This window comes from Gadus morhua, chromosome 21 (assembly GCF_902167405.1).
Source record: "Gadus morhua chromosome 21, gadMor3.0, whole genome shotgun sequence".
Taxonomy (NCBI): Eukaryota; Metazoa; Chordata; class Actinopteri; order Gadiformes; family Gadidae; genus Gadus; species Gadus morhua.
In genome coordinates, this window is record NC_044068.1 from 20,135,328 (window position 1) to 20,157,854 (window position 22,527).

General features: G+C 43.5%; 1 protein-coding gene and 1 long non-coding RNA gene across 4 annotated transcripts in view; one reads left to right on the plus strand and one right to left on the minus strand.

Annotated features, from left to right (window-relative positions):
• Positions 1-4,604: 4,604 nt before the first annotated feature.
• LOC115534143 (uncharacterized) lies at positions 4,605-5,883 on the minus strand. Its single transcript, XR_003974291.1, has 3 exons — positions 5,712-5,883; positions 4,898-4,935; positions 4,605-4,713 (listed from the first exon to the last, which is right to left on the minus strand). It is a non-coding gene; the product is annotated as an uncharacterized LOC115534143 (long non-coding RNA).
• The window catches only part of si:dkey-119f1.1 (Structural maintenance of chromosomes protein 6-like), a 66,074-nt gene continuing 49,394 nt past the window's right edge, over positions 5,848-22,527 (plus strand). Inside the window, exons 1-15 of one of the 3 annotated variants that reach the window (XM_030344828.1) lie at positions 5,848-5,990; positions 6,461-6,589; positions 13,820-13,946; positions 14,038-14,143; positions 14,562-14,698; positions 14,927-14,988; positions 15,079-15,159; positions 15,299-15,400; positions 15,563-15,682; positions 15,811-15,909; positions 16,172-16,318; positions 16,782-16,870; positions 16,974-17,138; positions 17,367-17,545; positions 18,544-18,745. In XM_030344828.1, the coding sequence (XP_030200688.1) occupies positions 6,473-6,589; positions 13,820-13,946; positions 14,038-14,143; positions 14,562-14,698; positions 14,927-14,988; positions 15,079-15,159; positions 15,299-15,400; positions 15,563-15,682; positions 15,811-15,909; positions 16,172-16,318; positions 16,782-16,870; positions 16,974-17,138; positions 17,367-17,545; positions 18,544-18,745 (1,733 nt within the window). In that variant the 5' untranslated portion in view covers positions 5,848-5,990; positions 6,461-6,472. Of the gene's footprint in view, positions 6,244-6,460; positions 6,590-13,819; positions 13,947-14,037; positions 14,144-14,561; positions 14,699-14,926; positions 14,989-15,078; positions 15,160-15,298; positions 15,401-15,562; positions 15,683-15,810; positions 15,910-16,171; positions 16,319-16,781; positions 16,871-16,973; positions 17,139-17,366; positions 17,546-18,543; positions 18,746-22,527 lie in introns of all 3 variants that reach the window. The other 2 variants (XM_030344827.1, XM_030344826.1) reach the window with 2 other exon arrangements.

The following is a 22,527-nucleotide window of genomic DNA, read 5'->3' on the forward strand; positions in this document are numbered from 1 at the left end:
CTGGAGCTGTTCCTAGTCGTTTTGCCTGGAACAGCTACACCACAGCCCCGAAAAAAACACCCGTGTATAAACGGGTGTCAGCTCTAAAAGCTGAAGAAGAGGACAAAACACAAACGGACCGGAGAGGTACCGGGGAACATGACTACGCGACACGCCCCCCTGCCGGTAAGTAGATGTGTGCTAACTAGCTGTTATGTCTGTTATTTGTGTTCAACACTTGTTGGGCTATTGTATAATTTTGCCAAACATGGCATGGTTAACGTTAAAACATTCAATCAACATCAGACGTACTGTTAAACTGGGGTTGCATATTAATTCAGATTCAGCTTTATTGGCCAGGTTTGCGAACAAACGAGGAATTTGACTTTGGTTTTTACTCTATGTACAACACTCAACCTATAGTTAATACATAAAAAAGAAAAACATAAAACAGTACAAATAAATTTAATAATAATAAATATAAATAAACTGTTAAGTATACAGAATAACAATACAATAAAAAGAAAGGGTGAATACGAATGAATGGTAATGAAGACTGATTTGTCTTCTTTTTTTGTAGGTGCACTGGATCATGCCCTGGAGTATATTGCTGAGCTGGAGGCAAGGCTGCAAGAAATGTCCATGGGGCCACAAACTGTCCTCAACAGATTATGTGTGTCTGATCAGACACACATGAAATATTACACTCGGTTTCCATCTCAAGAAGTGTTTCAAGTGTTTTGCCCCTCAACACAATATATTCTTTATTGGAGCAAAGCACAGAGGATTGGACAAGAGGCGATTCCAACACCAAGCCCTTCAAGGAAGATTCCAGTCATTGATGAGTTTTTCATCTACTGTTGTAGAGTAGCAACTGGCCTTAAAGAACAGGTCATTGCTGACATCTTCCAGGTCAGCACAGCTGAGATGGTACCAACTCCAAGCTGGATATTCCCTCTAGGATGTGGGACATCAAAGGGCGAAACGTCAAATAAAAATGTGACTGTTTTTTTTTATATTGTAGTGATAACAGATGTATTCTAATATGCATCTTTTCATAATGAGCAAGTTTAACAGAGTGCAAATTGCAAAACAAATGTCTTACCAGCATACGCTCAGTGAGTGTGGACTTGACTCCAGTCTTCCCCACCGACTTGGGTTTCTTCACCACCAGGTCACTCACAGCCTCTGGATGGATTCCCTGAGGCGAAAAACAAAAATGTAGTCATACAGGAAATGCTCATATGCTCTAGACAAATACTGAAGTGTATGATTTGAACAGAGGACACAACAGCACACGTGTGTTCGAGGTCGATGCCACATCTGTGGTTGACTGGTACAGGCCATGGAAGGTGGAACCACATCAAGGCCCAGCTGCACATAATGCGCTGTCTGGAACAGCAGAGCGGTTATATGGCTACAGAAGCCTTTGCCCGCAGCACAGCTACAGCTGTGTTCTGAGAGACCCTGTTGTCCAACAGCCTCCAGGGTGATCCGTGAACACCATAAGAATTGAGTTACTGAACTTAGTAGGTAGGACCTTGATATAAGGCCATTGGAAACTGGCAAGGAGCCTGCAACCGCAGAAAAGCCATGTACAGTTCCGTGCAAAACTCTTGGGCCACCATTACATCTGATGTTTGTCCTTTTAATGCACTCAACAAATTTCTTTATTTACGGCTTGTGCCTTAATGAAGAGGAAGAAAAATAAATAGGTCTGTACAGCCACAACATTGCAGCAAGCTAGGTGGGCCAAGTCTTAAGCACGCTACTGTTTGTAAGAAAGAACAATGAAAATGATCTCAACTTCAGAAGAAGAGGAAAACTGCAACTACAGTTGTTAGTCCAGACAGACTATCAAAACTAACAGACTTAGGCCAACGGGCCCTAACTCAGCAGAAACCTGTAGTACTATGTGGGGCTCCTCATTCCTCCTCATCGAGCGGTTGCATCTACCTCTCAGTACCACCTTTCCATCAACTATATTTGACACTTAGCATATACATAATGTTAATATGTCGCTGATCGGAAGAAAACTGGTCAGCAAATAACTAGCTGAACCTATCCATGGCTAAACTAATGCTAAAATGCTAACGCTACACACGGAGACTTCATAGCCACCAGGGCTAATTATATTCATAATATTAGTCTACACGTAACAAATATGATCATTTTACACACATTTCACACACAGACAATATTTCTGACGATTTATATGGATCGTATATGGTTTGCTTGTCATCACAAAACATGAATGAGCAAGGCGGCCATTGAGACGACGCTGAAGTTGGCATCCGATTCGCAGCATCCGATTCGGCTTGAAAACCACTTAGAATCTTCAAATCGGTCCTGATTGAAAACCAATACACCTAGACTCTTCAAATCTGGACTACATTATCACAGTGAGGCTATACATTATGTAAAACATAGTTTCAGATTTGTGAAACCTTTACCCTATTTGTGAAAATGCAATACAGGCTTATTTGAATGTTTTTTAGGGGTCCAGACCGCATTGCATTTTCACAAATAGGTTAAAGGTTTCACAAATCTGAAACTATGTTTTACATAATGTATAGCCTCACTGTGATAATTGAGTCCAGATTTGAAGAGTCTAGGTGTAGTGGTTTTTAATCAGGATCAGTTCTAATGCGGTCTGGACCCCTAAAAAGCATTAAAATGTGCCTTTATTGCATTTTCACAAATAGGGTAAAGGTTTCACAAATCTGAAACTATGTTTTACATAATGTATAGCCTCACTGTGATAATTTAGTCTAGATTTGAAGAGTCTAGGTGTAGTGGTTTTCAATCAGGACCCGTTCTAATGCAGTCTGGACCCCTAAAAAGCATTAAAATTAGCCTGTATTGCATTTTCACAAATAGAAAAAAGGTTTCACAAATCTATAACTATGTTTATTATAATGTATAGCCTCACTGTGATAATTTAGTCCAGATTTGAAGAGTCTAGGTGTAGTGGTTTTCAATCAGGACCGATTTAAAGTGGACCAGCTGCTGAATCGGATGCTGCGAATCGGATGCCAACTTCAGCGTCGTGCCATTGAGTAGCCTACTGACAACAACAAAACACCTTAAGACAACTTACCTTGATAATTGCGTACAAACTCCTCCACAAAAAACTTGTACCCCATTGTCAGGCTGGGCTGTGGTGTTGCTGAGTGTGTCTCCACAATCTTCTGCACATCTTCGAATCGCAATTTGGGAAAACCCACCAGGGAAGTAGCGAAGAAACGATCCATTTTTGCATTGACGGCAATACAAAATTGACTACGCCGGAAGAATGTTTACCCGGTGTGACGTCATTTCCGATTTTTGTGAGATAGGCCCAGCAGATTTCCGCTGCTCTTGTTAATGCAAGAGTAAACGGTAATACTATGTTAAGCTAGCGGGAGCCCATGCTGTTAATTAAATTATACAAACAGATGGTACGGGAGTATTGTGACTGGGTATCTTTCTTGCTGCGTACCATGGAACTATTATAAAGTTAAGCATAGCCTAAACGACTTGCAAATACATTTTCTCTTGGTTATTTTTTTTTCGCTTAGCTGTTCCTCTCATGGACCTATTTAGGTTCCACTTAAGAGTTCACGTTACAACCGTTCGCCGTTGCTCCATGTTTAAATCACAGTGCCTTGTTCGTGACCAGTCTCAAATTCACTATCTGAAATAGTGCCCCCTAGTGATCTTTTTTTTTTTTTACTCAGTATTAATAGGCCTACTATTGCTGTTTTCGCTTGAATTTTTGTATTTCTCTACTGATTGCTTCGACAATGCAACATTCAAAGTTACTAACAGCGACTTCACACAGAAGCTCTGGCTTAGGGCCCCCCACCGCCCTTGGGCTCCTGGGCATGTGCCCGGTGTGCCCTTGCGGTAATCCACCCTTGCCTGTAAACAATGCAACGTGTGCGAACTCCTGTACCCGTCTGTCTGTGAGAGTTACAGGCCCAGTAAGAGCCAAAATAAGATTTGGGGAACTATGAAGACTGGGACCCAAAGGTATGACCTTAACAGATGTAATGTGAGGAATAACGAAGTGACCACATCTAAGGGCAAAAAATTTACCTCAATAGACATAATGAAAAGCTACATGTGTGAAGCACATTAAGTTACACCAATCACAGGAGCACTAACAACAGTCTTTTTATTCAACAAAACAATTAAAAAATAACAACTACAAAAAATAGATTGTAAACTATTAACATAAAAGATAAATCAATAAAGAGTAGAACAAACAAAGTCTCAACGGGGGGGGGGGGGGGGGTGGGGGGGGGGGGGAACACACTGACGCCTTCCTCAGTGAGGTGGACGCCACTCTCGCTTCACGCTCTGTCGCCCGACATCGCCGTCACCGCCGCCATAGCTGCCAAGCGCCGCCATTATGCTGCATCATCAGACTACATTGGAGTCGTGTGGCGCAGGCGTCACGGGGAGGGGGAGAGGTGTTTGACTCAAAAGAGGCAAACACCTTCAGCTTTCTCCTGTCCATCACCTCCACACAGAACAGTTCATAGTCAGTATGTAATCTGAATGAGAATTGGAATGGTTTCCACGTTTCTTCCTCATCCCGCCGTCATGGGATTTGCGCTGTGTTGATGCTGCCATCTGCTCCCAACCTTCCATCCCAATGACCTCTGGGAGAGAAACGCTGTCCTTGAAAGACTGTAACTGGCACCATGCTGCTGCCTGAATTGTGTCCTTCAGGACAACATCATCTTCCTTGAAGAAGAAAGAACAATTATTTGTGTCTGTACTTGACACCCTACTCTCCCAAAACCACAAAATGGTATGCAAACAAAGGCTACTACTACTGATGAGTTTTCAGTGATAAAAAACACTATTCAACTAGTCATCAGACTATTTCATCTGGCTATACATACAACCTCCAGCATTACACACATACCAGGTTCCCAGGTTACAGTTCCTGGTCTTCAGTTTTGTCTGGAAATAAAACAGATTGTTGTCTGTAATGTTGAGTAGGCTAATACAATGGAATAATAAAAGTAGGCCCTAGTAGTGCAATAGATCAGCCATGGAGTAGGCTATAACTTGTATATTGATGGTGTCTCTAAAAGTCAAAGAAAACCAGTATAAACATAAAAGCAGTTTTCTACAAAAAAACATTGCAGCGTTTCGGTTTCCTATTTTTCGGCTGCTTTGTATAAGATGGCTTGTGCATATACACAATGTAATTAGAACAAAAAATTATATTGATATTCGATTTCTGTGGACTCTTATGAACATTTCAAGACCCAACATGAAGTATCAACTCATTGCTAAGGATATCCACAACGACGATAAAGTAAGAATGCACCAAGGGTGGGGGAGGGTGGGGGGGGCTATTTTGACCTAAGACACTAGGATATATTTGATCTATATTCATTAAACATATTTATTCCACCGAATGGTTGACATTGGTTGACATTCCTGAGATTCTAAGCTTTCAGACGGTGTATGACATGACTATATCACTCAACCCTATGATGCTGAAAATTGACCTAGCATGTTGGGGGGAACATGCTAGGTGTAACTACAACTTTCTCGCCGGCGGGATTTGACGCTTAAGTAGTTAACAAGGCATAATACACAATTGCATGAATATTACTAAATATACTGACCAGTCTCCCCACTCAGTGATCTAATGGTCTGTTGTACCCAATCACGTGAGCTCTCTGCACTTTGGCACTCTATATTTATTATATTATTTATTTACTCACTCATTTTGCACTATTTATGTTGGTTTTGCACTGTCTTGTCCTGTCCTCTTGTAAACTCCACTGTACCAAAACAAATTCCAAACATGTTTACATGTCATGGCAAATAAAGTCTTCTGAGTATGTTTTGTCCTGTGGGTGACAGCAATGTGCCGCAAGGGCATACAGGCTGCCGGAAAATAAAAGAGAAGAAGAAGAAGCACATAAAAAGCAGGCACATAAATACACATTCCGTGGTGTACTTTTATTCAGTCCGTGTTTTGAAAGTGGAGGCTGACTCAGGTGAGGTAGGCACTCCGGTGGCATGTTATAGGCCCCAAGAACATCTTTACTGGTACCAAATGTACCTATGCTACGAACTGTTGTCAGGTCTCGCTGTATTACATTGCGCGCGAATTCGTTGTTGCGATGGTGTCATGTCTACCGTCAGTTCGGTTTTGTGTGTGTGCAAATTGTGCCATGGATAAAACGGTGGACTTCCAAAGGAGCATTAAACGGTCAAACTGAATTGGGGACATTCGTTTTGATTCAGAAAGTAGGTTTACTTGTATTCGAACACGTTGATAACTTATTGGTTCTACATTGCGATAGTCTTAAGTCGTACAGTCCATGACAGTTACATTCTACAATATTAGGAAACGATGGCTTATTTTACTACTCTTTTGTCCAATTTGTTGTATTTTGAAACGACCAGGGGTCGTTAAAAGACGTTTCTAATTAAAGATAATTTACTTCCTTGTTTCTGGCAACAGTTGCACGTTAGGATGGCTCACAAGAGAGCTCCGTCGGAAGGAGAACCCCCTCATAAACGAGTCAGTCGTCAGCAGGAAGACGCAGAGCAAGAGAACAATGTCAGACCGAACTATCATCACTCTCAACAGGTACACTCAATGCCACAGAAGTCATGTTTTATTTAGTTCGTGTTTATGGAGTCCCTTTTTTATTAGGGGTCCAAGCCAACAGGTTGGATCCCTATTGTTTTTGTAGTGTTTGTTATTATTCCCCCGTAGAAGTGGGACCACAGCCCAAACCGTAAATGGTGCACACACACCAATTGCATGACTAGATCCAGGTACGTGAGATGACGGCAGACGACCAAATCCAGACATGCCGGCCACTAGGTGGCGCTATACCAAGGAAAACGCGTTTGGGGCTATAACTCCCACACCGAACCTCCCACATTCAAAACCTTATACACACAGATTCACTGGAGTCTGCTGCATCTTTTGGCATAGGCCACGCCCATTTGCGTCGATAATTTTTTTTCGCAAAATCGCGAAAACCGCTAAACTGTTTTTTCACTACTCCTCCCACATTTCTTGACCAATCAACACCAAACTTTGCACACGACATCTTCAGACGCACACGCAAAGAATGCATGGAACACTTTTTTGATCCGACCCTCGACGACGAAACGGTAGCGTTTTGAATATTGGTTTATTAGCTAAATTAGACGTGGAATATCAAAAATCCAAAGAAATCCAAAATTAGACATCGGATCGAGTCCAAATTTTACACACATGTTGGTGCTAACCTTAATGTCGTTCGATAAAAAATTCGGAAAATTTCGCCATTAGGGGGCGCAATAAACGAGGAAATTGTATATCTTCTGCGAGATTTCGCCGCGAAAACGCTACACTGACTTCTCGCTACTCCTACCACAGTCAAATCCTTTGTATCCACAGGTTCAGGGTAGCGTTTTGAACACATGCTTTGCGTTGTGCCGGCGAAACGCACATTTCTTGTCGCGTTGTGCCGGCGAAATGCACACTTCTTGGACCCCTGCATAACTGCTTGCAGTTCTAGTTTTATATGTAGCCCTTGGCCTTTACTCCTATAATCCAAATAGGTTCTTCTATCAATCTTAACGAGACTCGTTTTGATTTCCTATATTTGGTAACCATATAACAAGAGCATCCTTAATAAATATTAAACATACACAATATCAACACTGAATTAGTAAGCAGGCAACAAATAGGTAAGTAGTTGAACGTTTACTTATTTTAGAACAAAATATAAATGCATGTGCATGTCACAGATACCATATCACAATAAACCATATCACAATACAGGCTATAAGTAAGAATAAGGCTTCAATTTACCTTGACTTGTACTTTGCGCAGACTGAACCTGCAGAATTGGAATGGGGGCTGTTGTCAGTCTCCTTGCTTCCACTTGGACTGCCAAGCTCTCATCTGGCGAGAGCATCTTTAGGGTCTTAAAACGTGGGGAGAGGAAAGCGGCAATTTTATGGATAGGGGAGAAGATCATCTTCTCGCTCAAGAGCTCTCCGGCACGTCTGCGGATGTGTTGCAGAGAATTCTGCAACACAAGAATTCGCCAACTGCATTGAGGACCTCCACCTGTATGCCGTCGAAGCGGTGTTCTTGACCCTTTTCTTCGAGCAGTCGTCGAATCTCACTGTGTTGCCTCGCGATTGAGTTCATCATCTCTGCCTTACTATTCCACCTTGTTTCACTCTCCTGAACCGCAGCATGCGGAAGGCAATTGTACTGCCAGACTTTTTAAGGTAAGCAACCAGATGCTTGCACTGAATAATCTGGTCAGTCACTTCGGCCATACAATCTGTTGCGTCCCTTTCTTCGAATGTGTGCTTTAGAACAGCGTTGAGTACGTGCGCTGCCTAGGGTATCCAATTACAATTCTTGAGTGCGGCCTTAATGTTGCAGGGCCCTGGTCACTTACAAAGACAACCTTTGACATGTTGTCATGGGAAACGCCAACTTCAAGAAGTTCTTTAGTAATCTGTTCTTGTATGTTGGGGGCCGTTTTTCTGAGGTGGAAATCACTCGACTGAAATTTTTCCAATCTTCAGTAACAAAGTGACATGTTAGTACTGTGTACGATCTCGTATGAAAGCTGTCAGTCCACATCAGGGTTGTAACGATACAGAAACAGATTGCAGTTGGAGGATGCCTTTTGCTGGTAGGCAAAAACCCTCAGCTGTTTGGCTGGTTTAGTCAAATATCCTTATTAGCGCTTATTAGTCTATGTAGCTTAAATAATGACATAATCAGGCCGTATAGAATGCAATATGTTTAATAGCCTAACTTTCAATAGATGGGGGGAAAACATGAACGTCTAACATGAACGTCGCAATAACAAAGCATAGTGTTACGAGTAGCATATGTGTGTGCGCGAGATTGGCAGTGTGCGTATGCGTGTGTGAGTGACGTCAGCGAGCGAGTGCACGAGCGAGGAGAGCGAGCGGTAGCGCGTGTGTCTAGTGAAGAAGCGAACGAGTCCGGTAGAATAAAGTACCCATCCTGTCAATAATCGGTGGCCGCTTCATTCCGACCTATAAGCAGACAGACTGCCAGTCAAATCACACAAAACAATAGACAGGATCACAGAGGCAATTTTTTTCGCGCTTGGCCCACTCAGGATAAATGTCGTTCATATCGCATATGAGGACTTCGACGGCTGTGGAGAAATGCAATCCTCCGTAGCCACGGAGAGCTGTCATCACAGAGGGCATCTCGTCGCATAGGAGGGGACGCTGTCAGCAGACTATTATTTAGACAATTATTAGCAAATTTCAATTGGACAATTTGACCGGAGAGTTGGAAAGGGCATATCGCGCTTTTGCCTTCTCACACCGCGAGACAGGTTTGTGGCTTTGAGTGTCGCGATTTCGGTTTCGATACGCGTATCGTTACAGCCCTATTCCACATGTCTGTTGTGATGCCTATTCCATTTTTCATGGCCTTTTTAATCAGCTCGATTAGGCTCTCCTTTTCTTTCCTGGCCCGCTTTTTGGCCCCGTCGCCAAAGGGGAGGACAGAGTCTACGTCCACTGATCCTAACTGTGCACCGACATTTTATGCCCTTGTGCCACACGAGTAAATCCCTTTCCAGAGACGACATCAAACGGACGTAGGTCCGAGCAGCAGAATGCTACAAAGTCATCCACAAGTTTAGATTTGCTGTGAGGGGAAACTTGTTTTTCATGAATGCAGGCATTAAGGGTTGTTCTGAATGAGCTTGTCTGGAGGAAGGCTTGTTAGGCTGTGGAGCCGACCCACGGCATGAATGCCGAAGTAGGTTCGATGTACCTGTTTTATGCCCGTCGTATTTGTACAGCATCTCACACTCAAAGCAGACAACGTAGTCTGTAACGGTGTCATCGGACAAGACAAAACTTCCAAATTTTTCACAAACCTTGCTTTTTTGGCCTACCTTCGTCTAGGGCTGGCCCGAATTATTCGAATACTCGTTCGGAAAATTAGTATTCGAAGCTTAAATCAGTATTCGGGGCTTCGTTTTTTTTTTTTTTTTTTCACGTAGCCTACGTGACGTTACCAGAGCGAGGGAGGCAAACTATAAGCGTCAGCGACACCAAGCAGAGAAGCGAGAGAGGTGGAGGAAGAATGGATATCTTGTTTCCCTTTACTTTATAACACAACATTAGCGGGATCTCTGGAGGAAAAGTAATACTTAAAACCTTAGCTTAGTTGTTTGTTTATGGTCGCTGTACAGCGCCGCGCCAATCAACTGTGACTGGCTTGCTGCAGAGCGTCTTGGGAATACCCGGTCAATATAATGAGTATATAGGGATTATTAATGGTGTTTTTGATGGTGTTTTTTTCTGGAACGAGTATTCGAATATTCGCTCGGAAAAACCAACGAGTATTCGAAAAATGGCATTCGGGCCAACCCTAATGGTAATTAAACATTAAAACACCTGTGGCTTATAGTCCAGTGCGGCTTGTATATGTACACATCATTCAATTTAGCTGCTTCGGCTTATACTCCGGTGCGCCTTATAGTGCGGAAAATACGGTAATTTTTCCTTTATTTTTTTTATTATGACAGAAAAAATTAAATAAAAACTCGTAATCGGTGTCGTACACCACCCGCACAAGTGGAAAAGTGGAAAATTTCCCAGCTTTCTTTGCGAAATTTCACGAGGCACTCCCCTTTTTGGTCAAATCCACTAGGGAGTCTGAGAGTCAACCGAGTTCAGCGAAGAAAACCATACAACTCTTCAAATGATGATGGCTTTGCACGTAATTAGATGTATTTTCTTTGTATTTGTGCAACGTCGTTCTTTTTGATTTTATTTTAAAATTGGTGACCGCAATGCGGTCACCAATTTCTGCATTGCACGGCCTTGCTGTGCGAGCAATACGTTGTAAAGTTTTGTGGTTTTTTCGAACTGGTTTGCTAAAGAGGCTAATATAGCTAAAAACCACAATGACTAGCTAATGACCGACTCATCGTGTAGCAATGGCCACAAAGACAAAAGGGATCGCTATAAGTGCTACTAGGGCTGGGTATCACTAGGTACCCCACGATACGATACTATCACGATATTTTACCCACGATAACGATAATATCACGATACAGCGATTCTGCGATTATCGATATATTGCAAGAAATTTCACCCACGATACATCACGATAGCTGTGTCACTGAAGAAATTCAGAATTTATTACAAAAACATTTTATGCAAAGTAACAGAAAATTAGAAAACAAAATAAATGCAGAAAATATTTCATTGCTTAGTTTCATTCGCTCTGTTTACAGTGGATGTATCGCAATGGCGAGGCGCACACAGCCTTTAGCCGTGTTCTGTAAATATTCTAGAACACACGGGAGTCCTGGAGCTCTATATCAAAATATTATCATATAGCCTACATAGATATCTATATCATATAATATATATTATAACCGCCAAAAGATGTGTGAGCCGATATTATGAATCTCAAACGACCGCGTTGGGTTCTCCGACGTTCCCGGTTCTTCAACGTCCTCATCAATGTGAAGTAGACTGAACCGCGACAAGGAGGAGAAAGGGATTGTTCCCGGGCAGTGCTTAGGCACCTCCGCCTCCGGCGGTGGTCCCTCAGCGGGTCTCAAGCTGAAGACATTCGCCGCCAACAATCCCTTTCTCCTCCATGTCGTGGTTCATGTTCTTGAGGGAGTCAAAGCCAAAGTTCCTTCCCCCCAATTCATTCTCAACCTTGGCTGAGATTACCCCCAATACGAGTCTCGTTGTAGAAATACCTGAGACGAGAGTCCGACAGAACGGTTATCGAAATAACAACAAGGAAGTGTACAACACTTGCGATACAGTCCTGGAGCTCTATATCTAAATATCATATAATACATAGAAATCTATATCATTTAATACATATTATCACGGCCAAAAGCGGTGTGCGCCTCCAGACGATATAATGAATCACAAACTACTTTGTCGGGTTCTGCGACGTCTCTGGTTCTTCCACTTTCACATCAACCTGAAGTCGACTGAACCGCGCGCTGCCTGCTGCCGGCTGCCTGCTGCCGGGCGATGGTGCCTCGCGGCAACCGGCGGCATGACGCAGTTCATGTACTTCAGCCAGTCAAAGCCAAAGTTCCTTTCTCCCAATTCCTTCCCAACCATGGCTGAGATAACATAACCCCCACAACAGTCTCGTTGTGGAAATACAAGACACGTCAAAGAACCGACAAGAAACACTTGCGTTACAGTGTGTGTATTCACACAAACACACACACATGTGGCGCTCGCATGGTCGAGTCTCATTGGCGGGCCAACGTCTCTGGGCGGGCCAGGCAGAGTAAGGGGAGGAGCTGAGATTCCTGATGACGTCAAGAATACAGACATTCCAAATCAGCGCACTTGAGCCTCCGTTTTTTTCGAAGGCGAGCAGAACAGCTAGTGCTCGTTTTACACCAAACACAAGTTTTAGCAATTGGGGGACCATAGGCAGGCTAGGGGAACTCATATTTATGTTAGAAAACCTCATAAAGTGAGATTTTCATGTCATGGGACCTTTTAAATATCGATATTTGGCGTCAGCACATCGATAACGTCCCGCAAGACGAAATATCGCGATATGTCGCAGTATCGATATTTTGGCACACCCCTAAGTGCTACAAGCCAGGAAATTATGTCACGAGCAACTCGTGCGGTTGGTGTACGATGCATCTCGAGCACACCATTAACTCATTACCCCCTAACTTCCTGGGAAAAATGAGAAACCTGTAGGGTAGGATAGGATATTTCAATATCAATCTCGTTTACCACTATGTGCTACTTTGACAAGCAGCTCATGCCAGCTATCGAGCCAATTCTGTATTTCACCACGTTTAGTTCACACTTGGGCTGGTCATTATTATTTATTTGTTTCCGTTCCAGAAAACAAAGCCATCTGCGATTTAGTTTTTTCAATGCATAAAAAAAAAGTCTTAAATGGTTAAATTCTTATTTCATTGTTCAGCTGCGGCATGAAATAGTTTCTCTTGCTCACCAACACATTGACAACAGACCTGTCTCTGTGAAGAGCCCCTCCTTTCTGTGCACGGGAGGAAGGATTGTTGGCTTTTCCACAAGGAGAAGGCATTAATTGAATCATTTTATCAGTTAATATCTGTTTAAAGGGCTCAAGACCATTTATTATGTCGATGTAGGATAATTTTGTGGGATTATCAGAGCTTGCAAAAACAAAACAAAAATTATATAAAAGGGTTCTCCCCAACAATGCAATAATGTAAAGTGGATGCACACAGGACGAGCCGGAGCCACGGGAGCGTGTGACTTGTTCTGACTAAGACTTGTTCTGTGTCTAATATGGTGGTGTAATGACGTTATTTGAGTGCTCTCATTGGAACCAGAATCCATAATAATGTTCCAGATAAGACGCGTATCTATAAAGGTGATTTGTACACTGTTCAAGTTTCAATGAAATTGCACTGTTGCACTAATGCTGATCGAGATTAGAGCATACAAACAAAACACACTAGTCTGGATGACGAATCACCCCTTTAAGAACAAATCTCTTAACCTAATTACCGGCCAAAACTTTTTTTGATAAAAGTGCAAAAGAAAAAGACCAATCAAAACATTTTACAAATTATTTCTAGTGAGTTCATCCTTTCAAATAATTTTGCACTCATGAATGCTACGTGACCAAACGCCATGATGACTGTGGCAGAATGGGGTGAGAGCAAATTGTTAGGGGCCACCAAATAAAAAAGATGGTAATAGAACGTCTTGGTCGTGATCCTTTGTTTCATTTGCGATCATCTGTATCTGTCCTGTAAGACATTTTAAAGGTAAATGTGCTTTCTGTGCTCAACTCCAGAGCACGGCTGAGGAGGGAGAAGCAGGCATCGTGGAGAGCATCACCCTCAAGAACTTCATGTGTCACACTCTCTTGGGCCCATTCACCTTCGGCTCCAATGTCAACTTTGTCGTTGGCAACAATGGAAGTGAGTGCAACCACTGTTTACAATATGTGTATGACTCGTAGCGAAGGATTTACGTTATCTTCAACTAAACGGATGTGTTCTTGTGCGTCAGGTGGGAAGAGTGCTGTCCTCACGGCGTTGATCGTAGCCCTTGGCGGGACTGCCCAGGCCACCAACAGAGGCGCTTCTCTCAAGGGTTTTGTTAAGGAAGGAGAGAGGTAAAGAAAGTGCCGCAGCTCTCCAAATAATGGGAATCTTGGGATTTTTTTTCATTGCCAATTCCCCACTTTGATGCCTCGGGAAAGATGCTTTAATGTAAACTCCTCAATGAAACGTAAAAATAGCGTAACCTAGGCTAATCCAAACCTTTTTCTGTCTCGCATGACAAACGCTGTTCAATGATGACAATGTCTCCACATAATATAAGATAAGATATACCTTATTTGTCTCGAGAAATGTTGTTGTTCCAAAAAATAAGGACAACTGATTTTTTCTTTTCGTATAGGTTTTAGTATTTGAAAATAAATAAATAAATTGAGAACCATTAAAAAATCAGGGCTTTGCTGAACAGTCGGAAGAAAATGGGGCAAATGATCCTGTAGTGTGTACCCAGCTTAATGTTCATTGTTCTCCCAGTTCTGCCGAGGTGTCGGTCACTCTGCGGAACACAGGCCGAGACGCCTACAAGCTGGAGGATTACGGGCAAGCCGTCATCATAGACCTGAAACTCACACGAGATGGAATGAGGACCTTCAAACTGAAGAGCAAATCGGGTAACGACTCAACTATAAAAAATATAGGCTTAGAGATGTATGTTTATATTTGCCATACACATCTGTATAAAGCATGCACTACAATTTCCACAGCTAATACCAGATTCTGATCATCACTGTTTTAGTGTAGTAATACTAAGAAGTCAAAACCAATCAGTGTGTGTAACTTCCTGATCGTGGCAGTTTTGCACCAAAATATTTAATATTTTAAATTCTCCCCTCATATAGGCCAAATAGTGTCGACCAAAAAAGAAGACCTCATGTCAATTCTGGACAATTTTAATATTCAGGTACAATACTGTTTTCATACTTTTTATCTCAAGGCACGTTAATTTCTGAATCCAGATTGACTCGTTTGTTTTTGGCAATTGATTTTTTAGGTCAATAACCCTGTGTCCATCCTCACTCAAGAGATGAGCAAACACTTCCTACACTCTAAAAGCGAGGGGGACAAGTACAAGGTAGAGTGACATATTTCATATAAATTAGGTCACGCATATCATTGCTCGGCGTTGACCATGTAAGTGTTTCAGACTTAATATTTTTATTACGAATATAGGATTTAATTGCTTGTACAATTTTCCTTTTCCACCATTTCAGTTTTTCATGAAGGCAACTCAGCTGGAGCAGATGAAATTAGACTTTATATCCATTAAAACAGCCAAGCAGTATACTGAGGAAAAAGTGTCGCAGAATGGGGAGGTGAGCACCTAACCATTTAATCAGAACAAACAACCGGATCCATTTCTTCATGGCCGCGTAGGAGGTACCTTTGTCCCGTTGGACTCTGTGTAACCCATGAAGCCAGGACGGCCAGTCCAGGCACATCCACCCGGTGCTCAGTTGTGTATAACTGCATTACAGTGTCTGCGGGATCTGAAGAAGACATACCTGGAGAAGGAGGACAACTACAAGAGCTTGTCTTCGCTGGACGACATGCAGGCCAAGCTTGAGGAGCTGCAGAAGCAGATGGCCTGGTGCCTGGTAAGACCACCCTGTCTCCTCTCTGGTCCCATGTGATGCTCTGTCATCCTGCTGGTCAGTAGATGGATACCTTGCAGTAGAAAGAGGGCCACTAGCGTGTGTAAAGTGCAGGTGCTGTTGTGTGGCAGGTGGCTGAGATGGAGGCAGAGCTGCTGCCCGTGCGGCAGAAGCTGAAGTCAGACCAGCTCTCCACACAGAAATTCGATGACAAAGTTGAAGAATGGAAGGTTCGACAATAGCTCTCATGGCACTATTCAATAAATAAAAGCTATTTATTTATTAACCCTATTGCCTTTGAATATCTCGTACTGTTTCTGCTGGGAAGATTCTGCCATGTTTAGCCCGACGTGTGTGTGTGTGTGTGTGTGTGTGTGTGTGTGTGTGTGTGTGTGTGTGTGTGTGTGTGTGTGTGTGTGTGTGTGTGTGTGTGTGTGTGTGTGTGTGTGTGTGTGTGTGTGTGTGTGTGTGTGTGTGCGCGCGCGCGCACAGAACAAGGTCACTGAGGGGGAGCGGAAATACAAGCAGATTCACGACCAGCTGAACGGCCTAACAGAGCGCGTCCAGGAGCTGCAGCCCCAGTCCACTCAGCTGAAGGCGGTGGCCCAGAGACAGGACAGCCTGCTCAAGGCTGGAGAGGTCAGTACTGAACCACACCTGCTAAGGCTGGGCTCACCAAACTGGGATCCGTGTTTTTCTGACTTAGTCAGACTTTTCCAAATTTGTGACGCATGTTTATCTGTCAAACACAGTAGCATCCAGCTGCAGATTATGGGCTGATTATGGTCCCACGTTCATGCAACACAAGGCGGTTACGGACCCCTTTACGTCCTTGCGGACCCTCCTTACATCCACCACAAGGGCCTGATGTCCGCCTCCCAAAGATTGTAACCTTCCGTCGAGGCGACGCAGCAGCAAGGGCTATGATTGGTCTGATTACTAAAACCCAACGCAGAACCATAAGAGGTTCAGGACTGCGTTGAAGCGTCTATGTGGTCATTGTGTTGCGTGAACGTGGAACCAGGAATCAGCCATCAACAGTTTAGCCGCCCGAGTTTTCAACGTGTGTGTGTGTGTATGTGTGTGTGTGTGTGTGTGTAAGGTGACCTTTCATCTATGCAAGAAAAGCTTGAAGATCCTGGAGTCGGACAGGGGCCAGCTGTGCTCACGGATCAAGGAGCTCAAGCTCAGGTAGGTTTTCTTTTCCCGATGTTGCGTGAAACTCAAACGTTTTTTTTGGCAGTTCCTCATCGGTGAAATTCATAACCCCTGATGTCTTTGTGGTTTGGTTCAGCATCAGTCAGGCCACCGGAGCAGAGAGCCAGCTGAAGGACCGACGCATGCAGGAGCTGCAGGCGGAGCTGCAGGATCTCAGCCATCAGGACTCCACCCTGGGCCAGCAGATCGAACAGTACCAGCAGGCCACCCACCGGGCCAAGGAGGAGCTCGGAAAGCTCAGGTAGCCCACCAGACGCTCAGCAGTTCATGGGTGTTGTTATTGAAGATAGTGGTTACCCTTTCTAGCTGTCTGAATTGTGATCTTCATTTTGACACAGTTTTAGTCTGATGCCATTTCAATACAATAAAGGTATATATCAACTGGGGGTTTGAAGGAGATACACGGCAGTGAATCAGGAAGAGGAATCATTGATGCTCCAAGCTAATGTTTTTTTCTCTGCATCTAAAGGAACGAGCAGAGCGGCCTCCAGAAGTCCATCGACGCCAACAGCAGGAACCTGCTGACGCTGAAAGCCAGCAGCTCCAACCGGCTGAGGCGCTTTGGCGAGCACATGCCCGGGCTGCTCAAAGCCATCCAGGATGCCCACCGGGCCGGCCAGCTAAAAGAGAGGCCCCGGGGCCCCCTGGGTAAGAGGTTCATATTGACTGGGGGAGTGTGTTCATCATGTGTTGTTAGTTTGGCCCCAGATGTCCCCCGTTACCTTTGTAAAGGATCACTCGCTCAGTGGCCGTCTCGCATGCAGCTTCACTTTGAAACCTTCAAGCATGAAGGTGGTTATTGGACGATGCAGTGGCGGTTTCTGTAATTGGCCCTTTTTGGACTTGGTAATGATGTCTCAATGAAGTCTCTGCACTGCCAAAAAGGACCTCATACAAACTAGCACGTCAAACGTGTGTGTGTGTGTGTGTGTGTGTGTGTGTGTGTGTGTGTGTGTGTGTGTGTGTGTGTCAATGTTTATTGTTCAGTTAATATCGGGGTTATTCTGTACTGTACGCTTTGTTTTAACTGCCAAATGCTAACCTTGCATTCTCCAACATGGATGATAGTTTTGCTATCACCCTTCAGTCACCAACCACCTCCACTGTGTCGAGCGAGCACCCCAGGACGGAGCTGGCTCTCTTAATGAGTTTGTTCAGTCTCTTCCTGTCAGCAGCAGTGATGCTGCTGTTCCAGCACACCACACCAAAAAAGATGGCTGACGCCACCACAGAGTCATAAAAGGTCCTGAGTTTCTTCAGCAGAAAGAGTCTGCTCTGTCCCTTTTTTTGCAGCGGGCGTTGATCATCTCGCTACAGTCCATTTTATTGTTACTGTATAGGCCCTGTATGAGTCCACAGACTCAATGTCGAACCCCTGGATGTTCCCCGGTGTGGGTGGGGGATGTTTACGCCTGCGGAAAGTCCACCACCAGCTCCTTAGTTTTCCCTGCGTTGATCTGGTGGTGGTTCCATTGGTACCAGTCCACAAATTCCCGGTTTAATCCCCTGTACTCAGTGTCGTCCACGTCCCTGATAAGACCGACGACTGCAGAGTTGTCAGAGAATTTCTGGAGCAGTGTGAGAAGTTTTATGTGAAGTCTGCAGTGTAGAGGTTGAAAAGGATTGTCTTGTGGCTCTGTATGCAGGATACTGCATTAGCCTGAAGGACCCCCAGATGGCCCTGGCGGTGGAGGTCTGCCTGAAGGGTCAGCTGCAGGCCTTCGCCTGCGACAACCACAAGGACGAGAACGTGCTGCAGGGCTTGATGGCTCGGGTCTTCCCCTCCGGCCAGCGGCCCGGCATCATCACCAGCCGTTTCCTGGATCGTGTCCATGACACCAGCAGGAGGTGAGAGCTTGTTGAAGGGCAGCAGTAGCTCAGGAGGTTGAGTGGGTTGGGCACCTCGAGTGTCGAGGTGCCCCTGAGCAAGACGCCTCACCCTAATTGCTCCTGACGAGATGTCTGACGCCCTGCGTGGTTGACTTCGCCGTCGGTGTTTGAATGTGTGAATGAATAAGTCGCTTTGGATAAAAGCAAAATCCCCTAAGTGTAAATGTCATGGACGTGACATTTGATGTCACTATAGAGCCCACTTTGATGATGAGGAGCTGTGCAGACATTGGAAATGCTGCGGCTATGGTTACCTGCTCTATTGTAGGCGCTTTGTGGCTTGGCTGGCATCATTTCTTGCTGATCAACACGCCGGCCATTCCACTGCATGACTCGTTTGAAGGTGCTGGAATAATTCAGTGTTTCCCATACATAGACCAATGTGTCACGCAGTGCCACAGAATCAACACCGAGCGCCACAAATTGATTCAGCTTTTTTTTTTCTTTTAAGCGATTTTTGAAATATAAATATCGTTCCGTTCATTCATCTCCGCATAGCACTCTTTCTCCCTGTCATTCTCGTTCACAAATGCACACCGAGACAAGCGCACATACATACCAATGGTTCGCGGGTACATTACCACTTATTGGATAAACCTGCGTATCATGCACGCACTGACAGCGGATTCGCTCGCCGCCTTCAAAGGCAAACCCGAAGCAGCGCGTAAGGGATAATGTATAGAACGCCGGTCATTATCGGGAAATTAAGCCCCGAGAGGGCGAACAGGACGTGTCTTGCTTCGCCCTGAAGGGGCTTATTTTCGACAATGACCGGCAATGTCCTATATCCTATATCCTATATGTCCTATATGTGTGGGATTGGAGGAGTTGGTAAGAGAACAGGTAGGGACAGTAGACACTAGGGAGAATACTCAGTGTCCATTGTAGCTTCTGATTCTTGATGGCGTTGTATAGGGCCTGGAGAAGAAAAAAAAACCCTGCTGTTAGACACGATACTTAAACATCGCAGCCAGCACACCTTCAACAGGGAGTTCCCAGTTTGCACATTCAGATAGAACCAATATGGCTGCTCGGGGAAAAAGCGCCATTGTGCCACCCAAGTGCCATTGTGGCACAAATGCCTCTTTGCTGGGGTTATGCCATTCTCCATCCGTGCTTTAAAATGTACCTTGGAATGCATATTGGCCTTATTACACAGCTTAGTTGAATACTCGATTTCGATTGGTCAATTATTTCTGTTAAGCAGTCATTTGCAATGAAGAAAAGACGTTATGGATGCTTTGTCTGTCTGGGTGTATTTTGCAATAATGACCGGCGCGCTGTTCCTTATCCCTTACTTATCAAAGAGGTGTAATAGAAGGGGAATGGTAGCAAAAGCAGGTGCTGCTCATTTAGTTAATGATGGGTCTGTAGGCATGCTCATGGGAATATATATACAGATGCTGCCGTGACTGCTTCGAGTGCTTCGGTTGCTGCGATTATGTCATATTATTTCGCCATATTGGAGAGGCGAGGACTGGCCTGTAAACAACAACCTAGCAATCCGGAAGGCCAATGCAGGGTCTATGTATACATATGAAATGTGGTTGATAGGGTTTACATGTTTAAATGTGGTCGATAGTGTATAAATATGGTCGCTAGTGTTTACTTGTGGTCGATAGTGTTTAAATGTGGTCGATAGTGTTTAAATGTGGTCGATAGGGTTTACATGGTTAAATGTGGTCGATAGTGTTTAATTGTGGTCGATAGGGTTTAAATGTGGTCAATAGGGTTTACATGTTTAAATGTGGTCGATAGTGTTTATATATGGTCGATAGGGTTTACATGTGGTCGATAGGGTTTACATGTGGTCCATAGTGTTTAAATGTGGTCCATAGTGTTTAAATGTGGGCGATAGAGTTTAAATGTGGGCGATAGGGTTTACGTGTGGTCCATAGTGTTTAAATATGGTCGATAGTGTTTACATGTGGTCGATATTGTTTAAATGTGATCGATAGTGTTTAAATATGGTCGATAGTGTTTAAATGTTCTTTTCCCTCACTCTCCACCTCATCCCTAACTCTCCACCTCAAGCTGGTGTGTAGTGAGCGTTCTGGCACCGATTGGCTGCCGTGCATCACCCAAGTGGGTGCTACATATTGGTGGTGGTTAGTGAGGTCCCCCCTTCACTTTAGGCGTCTTTGAGTGTTATTAATTATTATTATTCTTCATGTTTAACCTCTGTTTTCCTTTTATTCCTAGTCTGTTTTACATATTTTTGAATGATGACTATATGCTCTGTAAGGTGACCTTGGGTGTCTTGAAAGGCGCCTCTAAATTAAATGTAGTATTATTATTATTATTATTATTATATCATCCCGCTTATTACACGGCTGCTTGCCAAAATGAAAAGATAACTTCACATGCTGTGTCTTTTTACAATTTATTTGTTACCAGCATTCGTAGTGTTGATCAGCAGAGAAATGGTCCTCCATAGACGTTGACGTCGCTTAGCAACCGAAGACGCTGGGGTTAAAAAGTTACCGGTACTTGCGCAGTGATACTTAAGACGTCATTAGAGGCAAAAAATCCTTTTGTTTTCCTTGACGGCGGGCAATTATACTCATGGTTATACTTGGCAACGGTGAATTATCAAATATAATTCACCGCCGGAAGTTGTGAAGGGCCCATGCAAGTGAACGGAGCGTTCCATGGCATTTAGGACACCTGTGTAATTGCGTTTAATGTTAAATGCGGTTATAGTTTATATATATATATGACGGTGTTAGACCCCCAGGCCGTTCTGCCGGCAATTTTAATTCGCTCTGCAGCAAAGGCTGGAGATCGGGAGGTCCCCCCCGCCACACATTGCTACCTGGTCCGTGGGAAACACTGTAAGTTGTGTTCCCCATAAACTTGTTAATATATATTCGTCAACAAAGTAATCTATGACATTTTAACACTGCAACAGAAATAAGACCTTCATTTTGTGAAAACAGGAGAAAAAATGTCGCCAGTAGCGATGGGGATCGTTAATATTTATTGATACCGACACCATTTTCGATACTCCAACGATCCGAGTCTTTATCGATACCACTATTGATACTTTTCTATTATTTGGTGGAAATACTACACATTTTATTGATGAGGAAAATATTTAGGAAATAAATAATTGTGTTTTAAATGAAATATGTAGTTCTTAATAAATATTGGATTCAGTAGTTTCAATTATATATTCTAAAATGATTAGCGCGCTATACAACTGTATTAGTAATACAGAAACATGAGTAATACACAGTGGTGGGCCAGCAGGGCCTTCTCTGCTGGCCCCTGGTCAAAATCTAAATAATAGATATTCTTTTTTTCAAAATAACATTTATTTGTGTCTGAACGCATCTTAATTCCACATTTTTTGTAATGGTTGGAAACGCGAATACATTGCTGGAATTTGGGCAGTAGGCTTAATGGTAATGTTGAGTGTGGATGCCGTTTAATAAGCATATTAAATAAATCTGTTCACTGCTACCCCTGTGGGCATAAATTCTGGCTGGAATAGCCGTTGTAAAATACAGGTCCTTCTCAAAAAATTAGCATATTGTGATAAAGTTCATTATTTTCTGTAATGTACTGATAAACATTAGACTTTCATCTATTTTAGATTCATTACACACAACTGAAGTAGTTCAAGCCCTTAATTGTTTTAATATTGATGATTTTGGCAAAAAAGTCAAGAAAAACCAAAAATCCCTATCTAAAAAAATTGGCATATTTCATCCGACCAATAAAAGAAAAGTGTTTTT